General features: G+C 49.6%; 1 protein-coding gene across 1 annotated transcript in view; it reads left to right on the top strand.

Moving 5' to 3' along the window:
• Positions 1-299: 299 nt before the first annotated feature.
• COX10 (cytochrome c oxidase assembly factor heme A:farnesyltransferase COX10) overlaps positions 300-21765 on the top strand; it is a 75739-nt gene continuing 54273 nt past the window's right edge. The window contains exons 1-4 of the mRNA XM_072112651.1: positions 300-441; positions 8247-8374; positions 8515-8776; positions 9312-9436. Coding sequence (XP_071968752.1) covers positions 435-441; positions 8247-8374; positions 8515-8776; positions 9312-9436 — 522 coding nt within the window. The 5' untranslated portion in view covers positions 300-434. The remainder of the gene's footprint in view (positions 442-8246; positions 8375-8514; positions 8777-9311; positions 9437-21765) is intronic.

The raw sequence follows: 21765 nt of genomic DNA, 5'->3' as shown, positions 1-21765 counted from the left end.
TATATACCTTGAGGGTGATGTCACAGTTGGAGGAGGAGTTCAGCTAAAGCTCCACCCTCTTTGTATGCAAATTATGGCATCATCAAAATGTAGAACTACAACCCTCAGCATGGTTTTTCAGATAAACTACAACTACTAACATGCAATACTGGGAGTTGTAGTCTCCTGCAGTCATAACAACACTACAACTCCCATCAGGTCGTGTAGATATACTACTCCGACTGAGATGTGCAGTACAGACAGGTGCACAGTGTAAGGGAAGACTACAACTCCCAGCAGTGCCAGGCTCACATCAGGAAAGTAGCGTCTACATCCAGCAATGACCTCCAGTAACCTGCCCGAACCGGGGCGGAAGTGCGTCACCGGAAACTTGTGCGTGACGTGGAGGGCAAGATGGCGGCGCGCATGGAGTGAGAGGGCACAGCGGGCGCAATATGACAGGTAGGGACGAGAGGGGCGAGCGGGTGATAACGGAGGAGCGGAGGGTCCGGGTGTTGCCATATACCGAGAGGAGGCTTATAATATACCGCACATGACTGTACCGTGTGTATAGTGTCCAATACTGGGGACATAATCAGGACAGGAGGCACTGAGGACACTAAAGAGACACCACACCGTGTATTATACTCCAGAGCTGCACTCACTATTCTGCTGCTGGTGCAGTCACTGTGTACATACATGACATTACTTATCCTGTACTGATCCTGAGTTACATCCTGTATTATACTCCAGAGCTGCACTCACTATTCTGCTGCTGGTGCAGTCACTGTGTACATACATGACATTACTTATCCTGTACTGATCCTGAGTTACATCCTGTATTATACTCCAGAGCAGCACTCACTATTCTGCTGCTGGTGCACTCACTGTGTACATACATGACATTACTTATCCTGTACTGATCCTGCGTTACATCCTGTATTATACCCCAGAGCTGCACTCACTATTCTGCTGGTGATGCAGTCACTGTGTACATACATGACATTACTTATCCTGTACTGATCCTGAGTTACATCCTGTATTATACCCCAGAGCTGCACTCACTATTCTGCTGCTGGTGCAGTCACTGTGTACATACATGACATTACTTATCCTGTACTGATCCTGAGTTACATCCTGTATTATACCCCAGAGCTGCACTCACTATTCTGCTGCTGGTGCAGTCACTGTGTACATACATGACATTACTTATCCTGTACTGATCCTGAGTTACATCCTGTATTATACCCCAGAGCTGCACTCACTATTCTGCTGCTGGTGCAGTCACTGTGTACATACATGACATTACTTATCCTGTACTGATCCTGAGTTACATCCTGTATTATACTCCAGAGCTGCACTCACTATTCTGCTGCTGGTGCAGTCACTGTGTACATACATGACATTACTTATCCTGTACTGATCCTGAGTTACATCCTGTATTATACTCCAGAGCTGCACTCACTATTCTGCTGCTGGTGCAGTCACTGTGTACATACATGACATTACTTATCCTGTACTGATCCTGAGTTACATCCTGTATTATACCCCAGAGCTGCACTCACTATTCTGCTGCTGGTGCAGTCACTGTGTACATACATGACATTACTTATCCTGTACTGATCCTGAGTTACATCCTGTATTATACCCCAGAGCTGCACTCACTATTCTGCTGCTGGTGCAGTCACTGTGTACATACATGACATTACTTATCCTGTACTGATCCTGAGTTACATCCTGTATTATACCCCAGAGCTGCACTCACTATTCTGCTGCTGGTGCAGTCACTGTGTACATACATGACATTACTTATCCTGTACTGATCCTGAGTTACATCCTGTATTATACCCCAGAGCTGCACTCACTATTCTGCTGCTGGTGCAGTCACTGTGAACATACATGACATTACTTATCCTGTACTGATCCTGAGTTACATCCTGTATTATACTCCAGAGCTGCACTCAATATTCTGCTGGCTGAGTCACTGTGTGTTATGTTTTCTGTGTGATCTGTAGAGGTGATATTTTCTCCTGTAAGTTCAGTACTGCAGCAGTTTCTCTCTTTATTGTAAGGAAATCTACCTCCAGAATCAAGGATTGGAAACCAAGCACACTGACATACTGGTGTGCGCTTACCTTAACCTCTTTTCTTTATGCATCTTATGCCCTGGTATTTAAGAAAAAAAGAAATAAATAATATACAAATGAGCATAAGGAACTCCAGGCTCCATTAAAACCTATGGAGATGGAAGCCCCTCGGGCTCATTTGCACATTTTAAAAATCCTTTTTTCTAAATACCAGGGAATAAGAACCTAAAAGAAGGGCATATCCTGCCAGAGGCGGCACACAACCCTGAGCTCGGTTTACAATCCTTCATCCTGGTGGTAGATGTCCTTTAAATTGTTAACTTCTAGAAGCCATAACTCTACATTTCCAGGGTGCGGTTTGCTAAGCAGAGGTCATCCACTCGCTCTATAAACTGCTGGAAATTTGTTTATGAGACGAGCATTGTGACTTATTCTAGCACATTATTGTAGTTATAATTCTGTAGTTTATAAATCCTGGGATGTCAGCTGCATCTGGGCACGATGACACTTGTGGGACAGGACAGGGACACGCTGACACTTGGGGGACTGGACAGGGACACGCTGACACTTGGGGGGACAGGACAGGGACACGCTGACACTTGGGGGACTGGACAGGGACACGCTGACACTTGGGGGGACAGGACAGGGACACGCTGACACTTGGGGGGACAGGACAGGGACACGCTGACACTTGGGGGACAGGACAGGGACACGCTGACACTTGGGGGACTGGACAGGGACACGCTGACACTTGGGGGACAGGACAGGGACACGCTGACACTTGGGGGGACAGGACAGGGACACACTGACACTTGGGGGAACAGGACAGGGACACGCTGACACTTGGGGGGACAGGACAGGGACACGCTGACACTTGGGGGACAGGACAGGGACACGCTTACGCTTGGGGGGACAGGACAGGGACACGCTGGCACTTGGGGGACAGGACAGGGACACGCTGACACTTGGGGGACAGGACAGGGACACGCTGACACTTGGGGGACAGGACAGGGACACGCTGACACTTGGGGGACAGGACAGGGACACGCTGACACTTGGGGGACAGGACAGGGACACGCTGACACTTGGGGGGACAGGGACACGCTGACACTTGGGGGGGACAGGGACACGCTGACACTTGGGGGACAGGACAGGGACACGCTGACACTTGGGGGGACAGGACAGGGACACGCTGACACTTGGGGGGACAGGACAGGGACACGCTGACACTTGGGGGACAGGACAGGGACACGCTGACACTTGGGGGGACAGGACAGGAACACACTGACACTTGGGGGACAGGACAGGGACACGCTGACACTTGGGGGGACAGGACAGGGACACGCTAACACTTTGGGGGACAGGACAGGGACACGCTGACACTTGGGGGGACAGGACAGGGACACGCTGACACTTGGGGGACAGGGACACGCTGACACTTGGGGGGACAGGACAGGGACACGCTCACACTTGGGGGGACAGGACAGGGACACGCTGACACTTGGGGGGACAGGACAGGGACACGCTGACACTTGGGGGACAGGACAGGGACACGCTGACACTTGGGGGGACAGGACAGGAACACGCTAACACTTGGGGGGACAGGACAGGGACACGCTGACACTTGGGGGGACAGGACAGGGACACGCTGACACTTGGGGGACAGGGACACGCTGACACTTGGGGGGACAGGACAGGGACACGCTGACACTTGGGGGGACAGGACAGGGACACGCTGACACTTGGGGGGACAGGACAGGGACACGCTGGCACTTGGAGGACAGGACAGGGACACGCTGACACTTGGGGGACAGGACAGGGACACGCTGACACTTGGGGGACAGGACAGGGACACGCTGACACTTGGGGGACAGGACAGGGACACGCTGACACTTGGGGGACAGGACAGGGGCACGCTGACACTTGGGGGGGACAGGACAGGGACACGCTGACACTTGGGAGGACAGGACAGGGACACGCTGACACTTGGGAGGACAGGACAGGGACACGCTGACACTTGGGGGACAGGACAGGGACACGCTGACACTTGGGGGGGACAGGACAGGGACACGCTGACACTTGGGGGGACAGGACAGGGACACGCTGACACTTGGGGGGGACAGGACAGGGACACGCTGACACTTGGGGGGACAGGACAGGGACACACTGACACTTGGGAGGAGAGGACAGGGACACGCTGACACTTGGGGGACAGGACAGGGACACGCTGACACTTGGGGGGGACAGGACAGGGACACGCTGACACTTGGGGGACAGGACAGGGACACGATGACACTTGGGGGACAGGACAGGGACACGCTGACACTTGGGGGGACAGGACAGGGACACGCTGACACTTGGGGGACAGGACAGAGACACGCTGACACTTGGGGGACAGGACAGGGACACGCTGACACTTGGGGGACAGGACAGGGACACGCTGACACTTGGGGGGACAGGACAGGGACACGCTGACAATTGGGGGGACATGGAGTTTTGTTATGAGGTTGTCCCTGGGCCTCCTGTATAAGATGTTGTTGTGTACTATGCTGTTACCTCCTGTATGTGATGTGTATAGTGCGCTGGCTGCAGTCTCTCTCTATCTCCATATATATATGCGCTGGCTGCAGTCTCTATGTATACATATATATATGACTCTGGGGCCTTATGACATAATATGGTTATTATTCGCCCCTGTGATGTCACCGCTGCTCCGGGATAGTAGCCGCCTCTGTGGTAGCGCAGTCGCCTCTCATTTCCATTACACAGAGACTGGAAAATGTGTCCAGGCAATGTTTGTGTAATGGCGGCTAATGATCCTGTGAGGGCGCTCTCTCCGCTGATGGGACGTGCCTAAAGAATATGTGATTGAGGTGGAGGTTTTCGGGGGTGGGGTAGAGTTCGGCCCCAGTGGCCCTTCAATGTACAAACCTCTATACAAGTCTATGGGAGATGTAGTCCCCTGCTGGTGATCATCCTGATCCTCCTGATGCTTGGTGCTCCTGCAGTGCACCTACCTCCTATGTACCTACCTTGTGGAATAATGGCTGTCACTATCTGCATTGATGTTACCCGGGGTCCTCCAGCTTTTTAGAGCAGAACACCTCTGCTGATCTCTGGGGCCCCGTTCTGCTGATTGAAGCCCCTGACAGCCCCCCGATGTGCCGTTTCCCTGATACTGTAACATTACACTGATTGAAGCTCCTGAGCTGCCGCTATATTCCTGACGGATGGGTCCCCCTGTGCCCTGGTGTACAAATATCGGGTTTATGGGTCGGAGCTCCCTCCGGTGCCTTTCTTAAAGGGAAACTCCAACTTCTAGCAACATCTTGTTTTTAGGTCCTATGGAATGCGCTGAATAATCTCAATATTTCTTTATAGCAGCAGATTATTTACTGATACAGGGCTCCAAATCCCCTGCTCTGATATAGTCACATGATGATGTAATCCTTACTGCATGTAGCTACTACTAGGGGGGATCCCTGCATTCTGATATCATGTGTTATCCTCATCTGTATACATTAATCTCCTGAGCTCCCCCTAGTGGTCGCTGTATATACAGTTTATAGTAATTTCCTGAGCTCCTCCTAGTGGTCGCTGTATATACAGTATATAGTAATCTCCTGAGCTCCCCCTAGTGGTGGCTGTATATACAGTATGGACTTATCTCCTGAGCTCCTCCTAGTGGTGTCTGTATATACAGTATATAGTAATCTCCTGAGCTCCTCCTAGTGGTGGCTGTATATACAGTATGAAGTAATCTCCTGAGCTCCCCCCAGTGGTGGCTGTATATACAGTATGTAGTAATCTCCTGAACTCCCCCTAGTGGTGGCTGTATATACTGCATATAGTAGTCTCCTGAGCTCCCTCTAGTGATGGCTGTATATACAGTATGTAGTAATCTCCTGAACTCCCCCTAGTGGTGGCTGTATATACTGCATATAGTAGTCTCCTGAGCTCCCCCTAGTGGTGGCTGTATATACAGTATGTAGTAATCTCCTGAGCTCCTCCTAGTGGTGGCTGTATATACAGTATGTAGTGATCTCCTGAGCTCCTCCTAGTGGTGGTGTATATACAGTATGTAGTGATCTCCTGAGCTCCTCCTAGTGGTGGTGTATATACAGTATGTAGTAATCCCCTGAGCTCCCCCTAGTGGTGGCTGTATATACAGTATGTAGTAATCTCCTGAGCTCCTCCTAGTGGTGACTGTATATACAGTATGTAGTGATCTCCTGAGCTCCTCCTAGTGGTGGTGTATATACAGTATGTAGTAATCTCCTGAGCTCCTCCTAGTGGTGGCTGTATATACAGTATGTAGTAATCTCCTGAGCTCCTCCTAGTGGTGACTGTATATACAGTATGTAGTGATCTCCTGAGCTCCTCCTAGTGGTGGTGTATATACAGTATGTAGTAATCTCCTGAGCTCCTCCTAGTGGTGGCTGTATATATAGTATGTAGTAATCTCCTGTGCTCCTCCTAGTGGTGGCTGTATATACAGTATGTAGTAATCTCCTGAGCTCCCTCTAGTGGTGGCTGTACATACAGTATGTAGTAATCTCCTGAGCTCCCCCTAGTGGTGGCTGTATATACAGTATGTAGTAATCTCCTGAGCTCCCCCTAGTGGTGGCTGTATATACAGTATGTAGTAATCTCCTGATCTCCCCCTAGTGGTGGCTGTATATACAGTATGTAGTAATCTCCTGAGCTCCTCCTAGCGGTGGCTGTATATACAGTATGTAGTAGTATCCTGAGCTCCTCACAGTGGTGGCTGTATATACAGTATGTAGTAATCCCCTGAGCTCCCCCTAGTGGTGGCTGTACATACAGTATGTAGTAATCTCCTGAGCTCCTCCTAGTGGTGGCTGTATATACAGTATGTAGTAATCTACTGAGCTCCCCCTAGTGGTGGCTGTATATACAGTATATAGTAATCTCCTGAGCTCCCCCTAGTGGTGGCTGTATATACAGTATATAGTAATCTCCTGAGCTCCTCCTAGTGGTGGCTGTATATACAGTATGTAGTAATCTCCTGAGCGCCTCCTAGTGGTGGCTGTATATACAGTATGTAGTAATCTCCTGAGCTCCCCCTAGTGGTGGCTGTATATACTGCATATAGTAGTCTCCTGAGCTCCTCCTAGTGGTGGCTGTATATACAGTATGTAGTGATCTCCTGAGCTCCTCCTAGTGGTGGTGTATATACAGTATGTAGTAATCTCCTGAGCTCTTCCTAGTGGTGGTGTATATACAGTATGTAGTAATCTCCTGAGCTCCTCCTAGTGGTAGCTGTATATACAGTATGTAGTAATCTCCTGAGCTCCTCCTAGTGGTGACTGTATATACAGTATGTAGTGATCTCCTGAGCTCCTCCTAGTGGTGGTGTATATACAGTATGTAGTAATCTCCTGAGCTCCTCCTAGTGGTGGCTGTATATATAGTATGTAGTAATCTCCTGTGCTCCTCCTAGTGGTGGCTGTATATACAGTATGTAGTAATCTCCTGAGCTCCCCCTAGTGGTGGTGTATATACAGTATGTAGTAATCTCCTGAGCTCCCCCTAGTGGTGTTGTATATACAGTATGTAGTAATCTCCTGAGCTCCCCCTAGTGGTGGCTTTATATACAGTATGTAGTAATCTACTGAGCTCCTCCTAGTGGTGGCTGTATATACAGTATGTAGTAATCTCCTGAGCTCCCCCTAGTGGTGGCTGTATATACAGTATGTAGTAATCTCCTGAGCTCCCCCTAGCGGTGGCTGTGTATACAGTATGTAGTAATCTCCTGAGCTCCCCCTAGTGGTGGCTGTACATACAGTATGTAGTAATCTCCTGAGCTCCCCCTAGTGGTGGTGTATATGCAGTATGTAGTAATCTCCTGAGCTCCTCCTAGTGGTGGCTGTATATACAGCATGTAGTAATCTCCTGAGCTCCTCCTAGTGGTGGCTGTATATACAGTAAGTAGTAATCTCCTGAGCTCCTCCTAGTGGTGGCTGTATATACAGTAAGTAGTAATCTCCTGAGTGCTCGCTAGTGGTGGTAATATAATCTGTATACTTATCTCCTGAGCTCCCCCTTGTGGTGGCTGCAGGAAGTTCAAAATTATTTTTTGCATTTATATTGATTCTTTATGCAACGGTTTGAACCAAACCTCCAAGGCTTCAGTCTTTGCATCTTCTGTATCCGCAGGGGTGACAGGGATGTGTTTGGCTCAGATACACAGGACCGTCGTGGTGTCACCGGCAGCATGCCGCCTGCTCAGGACGTGCAACAGAAGGAGCGACCGATGGTTGATGTATCATCCAGCCAAGCGTAAGGTAAGTACTGGGGGCTTTGTATCTTGGGATGCCAACCATTCATTGTCCAGGGTACCTGGGGACCCCCCATGTATACACGACAAAGGGAACTGACCCCAGAACCGTGCAATCCTCTAATCTTTCCCCTTTATCATCTTCAGTACGTGACCCACCAGGGGGTCCTAAACCAGAGAGCGAAACCAAAGCAGGACCTCAGTGAGTCCACGATACAAGAAGAGAACGTCCTGCAAGAAATGAAGTCTATATCAGCCGTGCTGCCTATCACAGAGCCGTCCAATGGACCCCCCAATGACACCAGCGAACCCAAAGCAGCCCCCGAGGAGAGGGGCTGGAGGGAAATAAAGGTGGATGCATCTACCCTACCGGGAATACTCGCCCGACTGTCCAAAATAAGACTCTCAGGTCAGTGCTCTGCAGACATGCAGGGGTTAATCCCGTCCAGCATTAGTGTGCAATTCTAATTAAAAAGTCACAAACTTTTAATAGAGAAGCCGAGAGATAACAAATAATTGCCTCGTTATTCCCGGGAGTTGAGCGCTGTTATTATTGTAATGAATTTGGTAATTACCAGAATCTTCCTAAATTATAGGGGAGATATCAGGTGCCATTAAGTCCGGGGACTCTCCTTATCTAAAGTGGAGTTGTTCTATATTGCGTTCCAGTCCGTGTCATGTATATTATATTGGTGATCAGATGATCGGCGCTGGTCCTGCATGCAGAACCCTCCAAGTATCACTAGTTATTGCTAGCGGCCACTACTGGGGGAAAGTGGAATTACACACCAGCAATATAAACTCTCAATATATAACCTTCACATACCAGGGAGGGCAGAATGGGACAGGTTTAAAGCTGCAGCTCTGGGCACCCTTAAAGGGATTGTACATTTGCTGTTCATTGTACACAGATGTTCTAATATCATAACTTTTGTTGCTTGCAGCTTTGGTGGTGATCACAGCTTCTGCCGGCTATGCCATGGCTCCTGTGCCCTTTGACCTGAGCTGCTTCCTTATGGCTTCTGTGGGCACCGGATTGGCCTCGTGCGCTGCCAATTCCATCAACCAGGTAGGTGCGCGTGTGATCTGGATCATTGTGTGACGATCTGTTCCCTAACCTTAACGCTCCAGCGTCAGAGGCTCTTTAAAGGGAACTTGTCACCAGGTTTTAACATACTAAACTCCCAGCCCCTCAGGTCTGATATGAAATATCCTTTCTAAAACTTATGTGGAACCTCTTAGGTTTAGCTATCAAAAGATTCTCCAACATTGTCCTTGAAATATGACTCTTCTCACCTCATTCTCACTTGAGATGAGTCAAGTTTATTTGCAGGGGGAGTTTCACTTCAGAAGACCCCATCTTCACTTATATACAACCTAGTAACATGCTGTTGTAACATGTGTCATGTTAAAGATAAGAATCTCATCTTTCAGATGACATCAGGACTATGGATCTGTGAGCTACCGAACTGGACAAACAGGCAGTTACAAAATAGGCAGAAACTGGGTCTATCTGCAGCTCAGAATCCAAACTATATCTTTAGCTCCCTGTATCTCTGGTTCTGTAGCTCACAAAACAATAAGCCTGATGAGAGCGCAAAGATGAGTTCTTTGTCTTTAATATGACACCAGCTTACCTGTTTTTAGGTGCTACAGAACTGAAGATAGGGGATTCTGCAGTGACAGTCGCCTTACAACAGCTAAACTTGACTCATCTCATGTGAGAAAGAGGTGAGAAGAGTCATATTTGCCTGAGTTTGGAGGAGATTTTATAGTTAAGCAGGTGAGATTTTACATAAGAGGGAAATTTAGAAAGGACATTTCATCCGCTACCTGAGGGGGCTGATAGGTTGGTAGTTCCTCTTAAAGGGCTTCTGATACCTTCACCCCCCTCACCCCTTGTACAAGGTCAGATACAGGGTCTGACCTCGCTGCTTCCTACAAGAAGCCATCAGTAAATCCCTGGTAATTGTGGTCTCCTCCTCGCTGGTGTAATACATACATTTCATTATCCGGTGACTGTGGGTCCGGGCAGATAAGGCAGAGCGCAGCTCCCCGCGTAGCAGCAGGAGCAGTCTCACAATCACACGAGAGAGAAGTAAATGAGATTCCACTTTATCGGCATCTTAAGAAGAAGAATATGTGGTGTGTCCCCGGCACATGGGGGGGGCTCGGATGTTATGTGCTGTGGGGGCCTTGTGATCACCATAATCAAAGGAAGAGCGGGGGAGGGGCAGGGGGGGGGTCTGAAGAGGAGCTGAGGGCGCAGGTTTCCTTATCTCCCTGGAAGATCTGCAGATAAGTCTCCAGACAGATCATATACATAATTCCCCCTACTATCTGTGTATAACACACCTTCTCATGTCCTGGTAATGGGCTCTCCGCCAGACACGCACCGGATCACAAAGGGACCGGCACCAGAGCCGCCGCCGCCGCCTCTCATGTCCTCACATTCCTCACCACAGCTTTCCCACAGTCCTGCATGGGATAGAGAAACCGTCAGCAGGTGCGACACTACCGACTGCAGCCAGTGTTATGTCCCTGCAGACATCAGACATTTCATCTATAGATCAGTATGGATTCATATTCCCGAACTGTGCATAGGGCTGGGTGTCCTCACACTGCTGTGCTCTGAGCCCTCTGCAGCCAGGGTTGGGCATTGTCCCCATAGAGCTACCTATTCGTACTTTTTCACTTGTTAGTAGCAGTGTGATTGTGATAAATGGATTCATATTCCTGGATTGTGCACTGGGGGTGGGTGTCCTCACACTGCTGTGCCCTGAGCCCTCTGCAGCCAGTGTTAGGCATTGTCCCTATAGAGATCTGTGTAATCATACTTGTTAGTAGCAGCAGGATTGTGATAAATGGATTTATATTCAAGGATTGCAGTTTCCCTGGGTGCACTGGAGGCGTGTCCTCACACTGCTGTGCTCTCTATATTGCATCTCTGCACTGCTCTGAGTATAAGCTGTAGCGGGCTTCTGGTTGAAAATCATAGTAGTCACTCTGAGTAGAGTAAAGGGTTTGTGGATAAGTTCAGCGCAGGGAGCTAAGAGCACAGCTGTGTGAGGACACTTGAAGACACTTTCTATTCTTATACTTTATTTGTTGTGTGTGAGGGGGGGGCAGCAATAAATTGGAGCACAATGGTCATTGTTATCATCAGAGATGTGTTATACGCAGGGCACGGAGGTGATACCTATAGGGTCACATGACCTCCAAATATATGTTATGGCAGCCATACAGCTCTTATAGGGGGCAGTTTAGGATTGTCACGCAGTGTAGGGTGGTCTCCGGTGATGAGACCCCCCCCCCCCTTCTGCTGAATCAGCAGCCGCCATTGTTCGCTATGACAATGTCTCTGGCAGATAACCAGCCTTAAAGGGCGTCCCGCTGCGCCAGGGGTCGGAGGTCATCCTGCAAGCCCTGCTGATTTCTTCTCTACCCCAACACGTAATTATGGTTTGTAAAACCTGGGAGCGAGGAGATCTTCCCCCGGCCGCATGCATTACACAAATGAGGCAGCAGAGCCGCGCCGTGCCCCTCGCCATGCTGACACTGAGCGCTGCGCCGGATAACGCGGCGTCATGGGGTGCCGGACCCGCATGGAGATCACATATGATTTGTGACAGGTCGTTAGATGGAAATGACTGACAGCGGGGGATGGGGCTTGTCACTCCCCTGACAGGTCAGGTAGGACGCATCACACGTGGCGGGTAACGACAGCGCCCCCCGGAGAGGCTTCATGTCATCCAGAGGTGGAAACCAGCGCCGTGCACTATGTGGTGTCTCCAGCGGCGCGGCAATGTCTGCTACAATCTACGGTAAGCGGGGAGGAATGATAAAGGGTTAAATAAAATATTAAATATGACCTTCTATGAAACTTCTCTGCCACGCCCATAGTGCACCTAAATGTGCAGCTGCATATAAATGGTGCATTGTGGGTGTGGCTTCAACACTGTCCATCAAGACTTACTGGAAAGACGTGGAATATGTCACATGATGTGTCACATCCCCCCCGGGGGCAAATACGCTGGGGAGAACTGTACACATGACCCCTTCTCCCCCCCGTCCCCGTCCCCCACTGAATGGGCCTAAAATCAGAACCACAGACCCAATGTAATGTGATGAGGTCCTTGCCCTGTGCGGAGTATCACCGCCGTGTATCTAACTGCATCACATCTCCGCAGAAAGAGACGGGAATGTAGACTAAATACAAGTGTCATCAATCTGTCATCACCCCCAACGCTATACGAGGCGTCCCCCGCCGCTTTCATCTCCCGACCGCGTGCGAGGCTCAACTATGTCCTCCACAACTTATCACATGTCTGACCAAGTGTCTGTATATAATGGGAACCCGACCGCTGGAGGGAATGTTCCCCCGAATCCAAGTCATCACAAGTATTTACTACAGATATCACTACTATAATACTGCCTCCTATGTACAGGAATATAACTACTATAATACTGCTTCCTATGTACAGGAATATAACTACTATAATACTGCCCCCTATGTACAGGAATATAACTACTATAATACTGCCCCCTATGTACAAGAATATATCTATTATAATACTGCCCCCTATGTACAAGAATATAACTACTATAATACTGCCCCCTATGTACAAGAATATAACTACTATAATACTGCCCCCTATGTACAAGAATATAACTACTATAATACTGCCCCCTATGTACAGGAATATAACTACTATAATACTGCCCCCTATGTACAGGAATATAACTACTATAATACTGCCCTCTATGTACAAGAATATAACTACTATAATACTGCCCCCTATGTACAGGAATATAACTACTATAATACTGCCCCCTTATGTACAAGAATATAACTACTATAATACTGCCCCCTATATACAGGAATATAACTACTATAATACTGCCCCCTATGTACAAGAATATAACTACTATAATACTGCCCCCTATGTACAGGATATAACTACTATAATACTACCCCTATGTACAAGAATATAACTACTATAATACTGCCCCCTATGTACAGGAATATAACTACTATAATACTGCCCCCTATGTACACGAATATAACTACTATAATACTGCCCCTTTTGTACAGGAATATAACTATTATAATACTGCCCCCTATGTACAGGAATATAACTACTATAATACTGCCCCCTATGTACAGGAATATAACTACTATAATACTGCCCCCTATGTACAAGAATATAACTACTATAATACTGCCCCCTATGTACAAGAATATAACTACTATAATACTGCCCCCTATGTACAGGAATATAACTACTATAATACTGCCCCCTATGTACAAGAATATAACTACTATAATACTGCCCCCTATGTACAAGAATATAACTACTATAATACTGCCCCCTATGTACAAGAATATAACTACTATAATACTGCCCCCTATGTACAAGAATATAATTACTATAATACTGCCCCCTATGTACAAGAATATAACTACTATAATACTGCCCCCTATGTACAAGAATATAACTACTATAATACTGCTCCCTATGTACAGGAATATAACTACTATAATACTGCCCCCTATGTACAGGAATATAACTAATATAATACTGCCCCCTATGTACAGGAATATAACTACTATAATACTGCCCCCTATGTACAAGAATATGACTACTATAATACTGCCCCCTATGTACAGGAATATAACTACTATAATACTGCCCCCTATGTACAGGAATATAACTACTATAATACTGCCCCCTATGTACAAGAATATGACTACTATAATACTGCCCCCTATGTACAGGAATATAACTACTATAATACTGCCCCCTATGTACAAGAATATAACTACTATAATACTGCCCCCTATGTACAGGAATATAACTACTATAATACTGCCCCCTATGTACAAGAATATAACTACTATAATACTGCCCCCTATGTACAAGAATATAACTACTATAATACTGCCCCCTATGTACAGGAATATAACTACTATAATACTGCCCCCTATGTACAGGAATATAACTACTATAATACTGCCCCCTATGTACAAGAATATAATTACTATAATACTGCCCCCTATGTACAGGAATATAACTACTATAATACTGCCCCCTATGTACAGGAATATAACTACTATAATACTGCCCCCTATGTACAAGAATATAACTACTATAATACTGCTCCCTATGTACAGGAATATAACTACTATAATACTGCCCCTTATGTACAAGAATATAACTACTATAATACTGCCCCCTATGTACAAGACTATAACTACTATAATACTGCCCCCTATGTACAAGAATATAACTACTATAATACTGCCCCCTATGTACAGGAATATAACTACTATAATACTGCCCCCTATGTACAAGAATATAACTACTATAATACTGCCCCCTATGTACAAGAATACAACTACTATAATACTGCCCCCCTATGTACAGGAATATAACTACTATAATACTGCCCCCTATGTACAAGAATACAACTACTATAATACTGCCCCCCTATGTACAAGAATATAACTACTATAATACTGCCCCCTATGTACAAGAATATAACTACTATAATACTGCCCCCTATGTACAAGAATACAACTACTATAATACTGCCCCCCTATGTACAAGTATATAACTACTATAATACTGCCCCCTATGTACAAGAATATAACTACTATAATACTGCCCCCTATGTACAAGAATATAACTACTATAATACTGCCCCCTATGTACAAGAATATAACTACTATAATACTGCCCCCTATGTACAGGAATATAACTACTATAATACTGCCCCCTATGTACAAGAATACAACTACTATAATACTGCCCCCCTATGTACAAGTATATAACTACTATAATACTGCCCCCTATGTACAAGAATATAACTACTATAATACTGCCCCCTATGTACAAGAATATAACTACTATAATACTGCCCCCTATGTACAGGAATATAACTACTATAATACTGCCCCCTATGTACAAGAATATAACTACTATAATACTGCCCCCTATGTACAGGAATATAACTACTATAATACTGCCCCCTATGTACAAGAATACAACTACTATAATACTGCCCCCCTATGTACAGGAATATAACTACTATAATACTGCCCCCTATGTACAAGAATATAACTACTATAATACTGCCCCTATGTACAGGAATATAACTACTATAATACTGCCCCCTATGTACAGGGATATAACTACTATAATACTGCCCCCTATGTACAAGAATATAACTACTATAATACTGCCCCCTATGTACAGGAATATATCTACTATAATACAGCCCCCCTATGTACAGGAATATAACTACTATAATACTGCCCCCTATGTACAGGAATATAACTACTATAATACTGCCCCCTATGTACAAGAATATAACTACTATAATACTGCCCCTATGTACAGGAATATAACTACTATAATACTGCCCCCTATGTACAGGGATATAACTACTATAATACTGCCCCCTATGTACAAGAATATAACTACTATAATACTGCCCCCTATGTACAAGAATATAACTACTATAATACTGCCCCCTATGTACAGGAATATATCTACTATAATACAGCCCCCCTATGTACAGGAATATAACTACTATAATACTGCCCCCTATGTACAGGAATATAACTACTATAATACTGCCCCCTATGTACAAGAATATAACTACTATAATACTGCCCCTATGTACAGGAATATAACTACTATAATACTGCCCCCTATGTACAGGGATATAACTACTATAATACTGCCCCCTATGTACAAGAATATAACTACTATAATACTGCCCCCTATGTACAAGAATATAACTACTATAATACTGCCCCCTATGTACAGGAATATATCTACTATAATACAGCCCCCCTATGTACAGGAATATAACTACTATAATACTGCCCCCTATGTACAAGAATATAACTACTATAATACTGCCCCCTATGTACAGGAATATAACTACTATAATACTGCCCCCTATGTACAAGAATATAACTACTATAATACTGCCCCCTATGTACAGGAATATAACTACTATAATACTGCCCCCTATGTACAAGAATATAACTACTATAATACTGCCCCCTATGTACAAGAATATAACTACTATAATACAGCCCCCTATGTACAGGAATATAACTACTATAATACTGCCCCCTATGTACAAGAATATAACTACTATAATACTGCCCCCTATGTACAGGAATATAACTACTATAATACTGCCCCCTATGTACAAGAATATAACTACTATAATACTGTACAGGGATATTACTACCCCATAGACAGTGACTGTACACAGGAGGCAGTATTATAGTTGTGCAGATGTGTCGGCAGGTGATGGGAGCAGTGGAGCAGTATATGGTGGTACAGGAGATGTAGTTATTATGTTGTTATGACTGGGACGTGTAGATTGTGACTGTGGATCTTTCATCTCTCTACAATCTCAGATCTTTATGATCTCCCTCCTCAGGCTTTAATTTGTCTTCAGACGCTCTCAGCTCCTTTCATGACATTTTGGCCCAGTGTCTTGTTGTGTGATGTATATTGATGTTCAGACTCTGCTGTTGTCATTGATATAAAATGTAGATGATGAGACTGTATACAGGAAGATGCCCTGTACTAGAGGTGTTGGGGGGGGGACGGCATGCCAGTACTCCTTTTGACTTTACTTCTATCCTGCATTATATCCCAGAGCTGCACTCACTATTCTGTTGTTAGTATATCAGTATCACAGTGACTGCACCAGCAGCAGAATAGTGAGTGCAGCTCTGGGGTATAATACAGGATGTAACTCAGGATCAGTACAGGATAAGTAATGTCATGTATGTACACAGTGACTGCACCAGCAGCAGAATAGTGAGTGCAGCTCTGGAGTATAATACAGGATGTAACTCAGGATCAGTACAGGATAAGTAATGTCATGTATGTACAGTGACTGCACCAGCAGCAGAATAGTGAGTGCAGCTCTGGTGTATAATACACGATGTAACTCAGGATCAGTACAGGATAAGTAATGTCATGTATGTACACAGTGACTGCACCAGCAGCAGAATAGTGACTGCAGCTCTGGAGTATAATACAGGATGTTACTCAGGATCAGTACAGGATAAGTAATGTCATGTATGTACACAGTGACTCCTCCAGCAGCAGAATAGTGAGTGCAGCTCTGGAGTATAATACAGGATGTAACTCAGGATCAGTACAGGATAAGTAATGTCATGTATGTACACAGTGACTGCACCAGCAGCAGAATAGTGAGTGCAGCTCTGGGGTATAATACAGGATGTAACTCAGGATCAGTACAGGATAAGTAATGTCATGTATGTACACCGTGACTGCACCAGCAGCAGAATAGTGAGTGCAGCTCTGGGGTATAATACAGGATGTAACTCAGGGTCAGTACAGGATAAGTAATGTCATGTATGTACACAGAATCTGCACCAGCAGCAGAATAGTGAGTGCAGCTCTGGGGATAATACAGGATGTAACTCAGGATCAGTACAGGATAAGTAATGTCATGTATGTACACAGTGACTGCACCAGCAGCAGAATAGTGAGTGCAGCTCTGGGGTATAATACCGGATGTAACTCAGGATCAGTACAGGATAAGTAATGTCATGTATGTACACAGTGACTGCACCAGCAGCAGAATAGTGAGTGCAGCTCTGGGGTATAATACAGGATGTTACTCAGGATCAGTACAGGGGGGTCTCAGCACTTGGAGTGGGTGTCTATCAGGGTGATGGAGCGGTGTGAGGGGCAGTAGAGATAGCGCTGAGTATTGGGGACCCTCTTGTGGTGCTCTCCTCCTTGTAGTGTAGATAAGAAGCCATTAGCTTTGTGTATGATCTATGGGGACAATGTCTATGGCAGATAAGAGCCCTGAGGCCTGAGGGTCTTCGGGAGGTGAGAGGTCAGAAGAGCGGGGCTGATCCTTACACTGATGACTGGCGGCTCCCTCATTTCTCCTCTTTGTGCAGCCTGAGACATGATTAGTCGTGTCGCCCATTGTTGGTCCTGTACTGACTGCCCCCCATAGCCGCTGTCTCTCTGGCTGGGTCGGGGGCTGCAGGTGAGGTCTCTCTGGCTGGGGTCGGGGGCTGCAGGTGAGGTCTCTCTGGCTGGGGTCAGGGGCTGCAGGTGAGGTCTCTCTGGCTGTGGTCGGGGGCTGCAGGTGAGGTCTCTCTGGCTGTGGTCGGGGGCTGCAGGTGAGGTCTCTCTGGCTGGGGTCGGGGGCTGCAGGTGAGGTCTCTCTGGCTGGGGTCGGGGGCTGCAGGTGAGGTCTCTCTGGCTGGGGTCGGGGGCTGTAGGTGAGGTCTCTCTGGCTGGGGTCGGGGGCTGTAGGTGAGGTCTCTCTGGCTGTGGTTGGGGGCTGCAGGTGAGGTCTCTCTGGCTGTGGTCGGGGGCTGCAGGTGAGGTCTCTCTGGCTGGGGTCGGGGGCTGCAGGTGAGGTCTCTCTGGCTGGGGTCGGGGGCTGCAGGTGAGGTCTCTCTGGCTGTGGTCGGGGGCTGCAGGTGAGGTCTCTCTGGCTGGGGTCGGGGGCTGCAGGTGAGGTCTCTCTGGCTGGGGTCGGGGGCTGCAGGTGAGGTCTCTCTGGCTGGGGTCGGGGGCTGCAGGTGAGGTCTCTCTGGCTGTCGTCGGGGGCTGCAGGTGAGGTCTCTCTGGCTGTGGTCGGGGGCTGCAGGTGAGGTCTCTCTGGCTGTGGTCGGGGGCTGCAGGTGAGGTCTCTCTGGCTGTGGTCGGGGGCTGCAGGTGAGGTCTCTCTGGCTGGGGTCGGGGGCTGCAGGTGAGGTCTCTCTGGCTGGGGTCGGGGGCTGCAGGTGAGGTCTCTCTGGCTGGGGTCGGGGGCTGCAGGTGAGGTCTCTCTGGCGGGGTCGGGGGCTGCAGGTGAGGTCTCTCTGGCTGGGGTCGGGGGCTGCAGGTGAGGTCTCTCTGGCTGGGGTCGGGGGCTGCAGGTGAGGTCTCTCTGGCTGTGGTCGGGGGCTGCAGGTGAGGTCTCTCTGGCTGGGGTCGGGGGCTGCAGGTGAGGTCTCTCTGGCTGTGGTCGGGGGCTGCAGGTGAGGTCTCTCTGGCTGGGGTCAGGGGCTGCGGGTGAGGTCTCTCTGGCTGGGGTCAGGGGCTGCGGGTGAGGTCTCTCTGGCGGGGTCGGGGGCTGCGGGTGAGGTCTCTCTGGCGGGGTCAGGGGCTGCGGGTGAGGTCTCTCTGGCGGGGTCGGGGGCTGCAGGTGAGGTCTCTCTGGCTGTGGTCGGGGGCTGCAGGTGAGGTCTCTCTGGCTGGGGTCGGGGGCTGCAGGTGAGGTCTCTCTGGCTGTGGTCGGGGGCTGCAGGTGAGGTCTCTCTGGCTGGGGTCGGGGGCTGCAGGTGAGGTCTCTCTGGCTGGGGTCGGGGGCTGCAGGTGAGGTCTCTCTGGCTGGGGTCGGGGGCTGCAGGTGAGGTCTCTCTGGCTGTCGTCGGGGGCTGCAGGTGAGGTCTCTCTGGCTGTGGTCGGGGGCTGCAGGTGAGGTCTCTCTGGCTGTGGTCGGGGGCTGCAGGTGAGGTCTCTCTGGCTGGGGTCGGGGGCTGCAGGTGAGGTCTCTCTGGCTGGGGTCGGGGGCTGCAGGTGAGGTCTCTCTGGCGGGGTCGGGGGCTGCAGGTGAGGTCTCTCTGGCTGGGGTCGGGGGCTGCAGGTGAGGTCTCTCTGGCTGGGGTCGGGGGCTGCAGGTAAGGTCTCTCTGGCTGGGGTCGGGGGCTGCAGGTGAGGTCTCTCTGGCTGGGGTCGGGGGCTGCAGGTGAGGTCTCTCTGGCTGTCGTCGGGGGCTGCAGGTGAGGTCTCTCTGGCTGGGGTCGGGGGCTGCAGGTGAGGTCTCTCTGGCTGGGGTCGGGGGCTGCAGGTGAGGTCTCTCTGGTGGGGTCGGGGGCTGCAGGTGAGGTCTCTCTGGCTGTGGTCGGGGGCTGCAGGTGAGGTCTCTCTGGCTGTGGTCGGGGGCTGCAGGTGAGGTCTCTCTGGCTGGGGTCGGGGGCTGCAGGTGAGGTCTCTCTGGCTGGGGTCGGGGGCTGCAGGTGAGGTCTCTCTGGCTGGGGTCGGGGGCTGCAGGTGAGGTCTCTCTGGCTGGGGTCGGGGGCTGCAGGTGAGGTCTCTCTGGCTGGGGTCGGGGGCTGCAGGTGAGGTCTCTCTGGTGTATGATCTATGGGGACAATGTCTATGGCAGATAAGAGCCCTGAGGCCTGAGGGTCTTCGGGAGGTGAGAGGTCAGAAGAGCGGGGCTGATCCTTACACTGATGACTGGCGGCTCCCTCATTTCTCCTCTTTGTGCAGCCTGAGACATGATTAGTCGTGTCGCCCATTGTTGGTCCTGTACTGACTGCCCCCCATAGCCGCTGTCTCTCTGGCTGGGTCGGGGGCTGCAGGTGAGGTCTCTCTGGCTGGGGTCGGGGGCTGCAGGTGAGGTCTCTCTGGCTGGGGTCAGGGGCTGCAGGTGAGGTCTCTCTGGCTGTGGTCGGGGGCTGCAGGTGAGGTCTCTCTGGCAGGGTCGGGGGCTGCAGGTGAGGTCTCTCTGGCTGTGGTCGGGGGCTGCAGGTGAGGTCTCTCTGGCTGTGGTCGGGGGCTGTAGGTGAGGTCTCTCTGGCTGGGGTCGGGGGCTGTAGGTGAGGTCTCTCTGGCTGTGGTTGGGGGCTGCAGGTGAGGTCTCTCTGGCTGTGGTCGGGGGCTGCAGGTGAGGTCTCTCTGGCTGGGGTCGGGGGCTGCAGGTGAGGTCTCTCTGGCTGGGGTCGGGGGCTGCAGGTGAGGTCTCTCTGGCTGGGGTCGGGGGCTGTAGGTGAGGTCTCTCTGGCTGGGGTCGGGGGCTGTAGGTGAGGTCTCTCTGGCTGTGGTCGGGGGCTGCAGGTGAGGTCTCTCTGGCTGGGGTCGGGGGCTGCAAGTGAGGTCTCTCTGGTGGGGTCGGGGGCTGCAGGTGAGGTCTCTCTGGCTGTGGTCGGGGGCTGCAGGTGAGGTCTCTCTGGCTGGGGTCGGGGGCTGCAGGTGAGGTCTCTGGCTGTGGTCGGGGGCTGCAGGTGAGGTCTCTCTGGCTGGGGTCAGGGGCTGCGGGTGAGGTCTCTCTGGCTGGGGTCAGGGGCTGCGGGTGAGGTCTCTCTGGCGGGGTCGGGGGCTGCAGGTGAGGTCTCTCTGGCGGGGTCAGGGGCTGCGGGTGAGGTCTCTCTGGCGGGGTCGGGGGCTGCAGGTGAGGTCTCTCTGGCTGTGGTCGGGGGCTGCAGGTGAGGTCTCTCTGGCTGGGGTCGGGGGCTGCAGGTGAGGTCTCTCTGGCTGTGGTCGGGGGCTGCAGGTGAGGTCTCTCTGGCTGGGGTCGGGGGCTGCAGGTGAGGTCTCTCTGGCTGGGGTCGGGGGCTGCAGGTGAGGTCTCTCTGGCTGGGGTCGGGGGCTGCAGGTG

Source organism: Engystomops pustulosus, chromosome 6 (assembly GCF_040894005.1).
Source record: "Engystomops pustulosus chromosome 6, aEngPut4.maternal, whole genome shotgun sequence".
In the NCBI taxonomy this organism is placed as follows: domain Eukaryota; kingdom Metazoa; phylum Chordata; class Amphibia; order Anura; family Leptodactylidae; genus Engystomops; species Engystomops pustulosus.
The sequence above is the reverse complement of the archived record's forward strand: the minus strand, read 5'-3'. Positions and strand labels throughout refer to the sequence as shown.